Source organism: Oncorhynchus masou, chromosome 9 (assembly GCF_036934945.1).
Source record: "Oncorhynchus masou masou isolate Uvic2021 chromosome 9, UVic_Omas_1.1, whole genome shotgun sequence".
Lineage (NCBI taxonomy): Eukaryota > Metazoa > Chordata > Actinopteri > Salmoniformes > Salmonidae > Oncorhynchus > Oncorhynchus masou.
This window is the reverse complement of record NC_088220.1, coordinates 27,234,791-27,237,450: the sequence shown is the minus strand read 5'-3', so window position 1 is coordinate 27,237,450 and position 2,660 is coordinate 27,234,791. Positions and strand designations below refer to the sequence as shown.

General features: G+C 52.4%; 1 protein-coding gene across 1 annotated transcript; it reads left to right on the top strand.

Moving 5' to 3' along the window:
* Positions 1-229: 229 nt before the first annotated feature.
* Positions 230-1,909, top strand: LOC135545767 (histamine H2 receptor-like). The gene is made up of 2 exons (XM_064973615.1): positions 230-1,713; positions 1,818-1,909. Exon 1 carries the CDS (start codon positions 412-414, stop codon positions 1,489-1,491), a length of 1,080 nt encoding a protein of 359 aa, XP_064829687.1. The 5' UTR covers positions 230-411; the 3' UTR covers positions 1,492-1,713; positions 1,818-1,909.
* Positions 1,910-2,660: the final 751 nt, after the last annotated feature.

The window sequence follows — 2,660 nt, the reverse complement described above, 5'->3', positions numbered from 1 at the left end:
TGGGTGTAGGGGTTAGGGTTGAGACTGGTTGTAGGGGTTAGGGTTGAGACTGGGTGTAGGGCAGGGGTTAGGGTTGAGACTGGGTGTAGGGCAGGGGTTAGGGTTGAGACTGGGTGTAGGGCAGGGGGTAGGGTTGAGACTGGGTGTAGGGCAGGGGTTAGGGTTGAGACTGGGTGTAGGGCAGGGGTTAGGGTTGAGACTGGGTGTAGGGCAGGGGTTAGGGTTGAGACTGGGTGTAGGGGTTAGGGTTGAGACTGGGTGTAGGGCAGGGGTTAGGGTTGAGACTGGGTGTAGGGCAGGGGTTAGGTTTGAGACTGGGTGTAGGGCAGGGGTTAGGGTTGAGACTGGGTGTAGGGGTTAGGGTTGAGACTGGGTGTAGGGGTTAGGGTAGGGACTGGGACTTCAGTAAGGATGCTGTCAGTGGTGATATTAGGTGTGACCCTGTCCCTGCTCATTCTGCTGACAGTGTTTGGTAATGCCCTGGTATGTCTGGCCGTCTGCGCCACACGACGTCTCCGCTGCCTCACCAACTGCTTCATCGTTTCCCTCGCCATCACTGACCTGCTGCTTGGCATGCTGGTCCTGCCCTTCTCCGCCCTCCTCCAGCTCAGCGATTGGCCGCTGGGGCCAACCCTCTGCAACATCTACATCTCATTGGATGTTATGTTATGCACTGCCTCTATCCTCACCCTATTGGCCATCAGCGTGGACCGATACCTGGCCGTGACCGCACCCCTTAGATACTCGTCGCTGGTGTTGCCGAGGAGGGTAGCCATAACAATGGCTTCGGTGTGGGCGGTGTCGCTGGGGGTGTCGTTCCTACCGATCCACCTGGGCTGGAACACTGTGGACGGCAGTGTGCAGAACCGCGGCCCGGGGGAGGAGAGGGAGTGTAAGTTTGAGCTGAACCCTTCGTACGTTACGGTGGATGCCTCCTTAACCTTTTACCTTCCCCTGCTGATCATGTGCTGGAACTACCTCCGCATACTCCGCATCGCCCGGGCCCAGGCCAGACGCATCATCTATGCACGACCCAACCTCAACAACAGCCCCTCGTCAGCCCCTCGTCAACTCACCTCAGTAACAGCGATGGCTCTACGGGAACACAAAGCCACAGTGACCCTAGCAGCAGTGATCGGAGCGTTCATGGTGTGCTGGTTCCCCTACTTCACCCTGTTTACTATCATGGGTCTGAGGATGCAGGACTACCCAGCAGCCTACCCTGTGGTGCTGTGGCTGGGGTACATCAACTCAGCTCTGAACCCATTGCTCTACGCTGCCCTCAACAGAGACTTTAGGTCCGCCTATGCCCGCCTGCTGCACTGTGGTTACTATGGATACGGCAGGGGAGGGGCGGGCCAGCGTCGCCCCACAACACTTCCACGACGGGTAAAAGGAACAAGGAGAAAGACAACACACACGGTGACGGAACATACACAATCACTCATAACAACTCCAAAATATTGTATTTTCTTGTGTCTAGCGAGTTAGGTCAATGGTGAGCCAATGGGCACAGAATAGCCAACTCTGGTCTTCTGGTCTTGTATCCCTCTCAGGTGCGGGGGAGGTAGGTGAGGGGGGGTGTCGCTCTGCTGCATGAACACACCTCTTCCTGTAGGGCGGGGCCAGGTGAGACCGGTGTGATGATGATGGTACAGGAAGGCAGAGGAACAACCATACCTTCCACAGCACAGGGGCGTCTGCCGCCAACGAGTGAGCAAAAACAAGTACAGATAAAAATAAATCCCATGTCTAATTATCTGTAGCCTATTATAAAACTGTTGACAGCCTGTGTCATTCTATATCCTGTGTGTCAGATCTCGCTGACCCTGTGTCTATCTGTGAGGAGGATTCGGTGTCCTACCTGTCCTGAAAGCTGAGCCCAGGACCAGCCAACTTAACTCAGACACCCAGCCCAGGGGATCAATCACAGACAGGTAAGACATCTAAAAACAATGAATGAGTTTATAAACGGTTCATAACAGTGATCCACTTCTCTATGTTCTCCCCCAGGACACTGGGAGTCGTCTAAAATATCACGGACAATCTGCAACAAGGAATACCGGGGACCTTTACCCGCAGAACTAGAATGAGACTATTTCTATCCCTTCAATCAATAAGCAGAGACTGGGGAAGCCCACAAGTCACTTTGTTCTGGAACACTGATACCTGGAAAGTAATGAGACAGGCTGACTGACTGGCTGGCTGACTGACTGGCTGGCTGACTGACTGGCTGGCTGGCTGGCTGGCGAAATCTAAGCTCTGGTGTTATTCACCTGAGCCTATTGTGATCTTCCAATGAAGCAGATAGTTATGCCCTCTAGTGATGAAATATAATAGTACAACCTGACAAGGACCCAAGACTCAATTATCTAATAAAACAATCAGTGTACTGAGAGAAAATGATTTCAAATATGTGAAAGTGTTTCATCTGTATGAGGAACTGCTTAAATGTGCAGCTATACGTGTCATATACTAGGTATTTTGAATTTGAGTACACAGTATGTACATGCAGCCTACTGGACTAAAACCTGCCCCAGAACATCTTGGGATCTGATATTTGTCACGTCTAACCACAGTGCCATCTAAGTTGTTGTAAGGTTGTGAAGGTAGGCCACCTACGACCAGGGATGGTACTGAAAACTGCTGGTTGAGTGGTA

Coding starts and splice junctions, on each gene's coding strand:
- LOC135545767 (XM_064973615.1), top strand. CDS start 412: ATGCTGTCAGTGGTGATATTAGGTGTGACCCTGTCCCTGCTCATTCTG.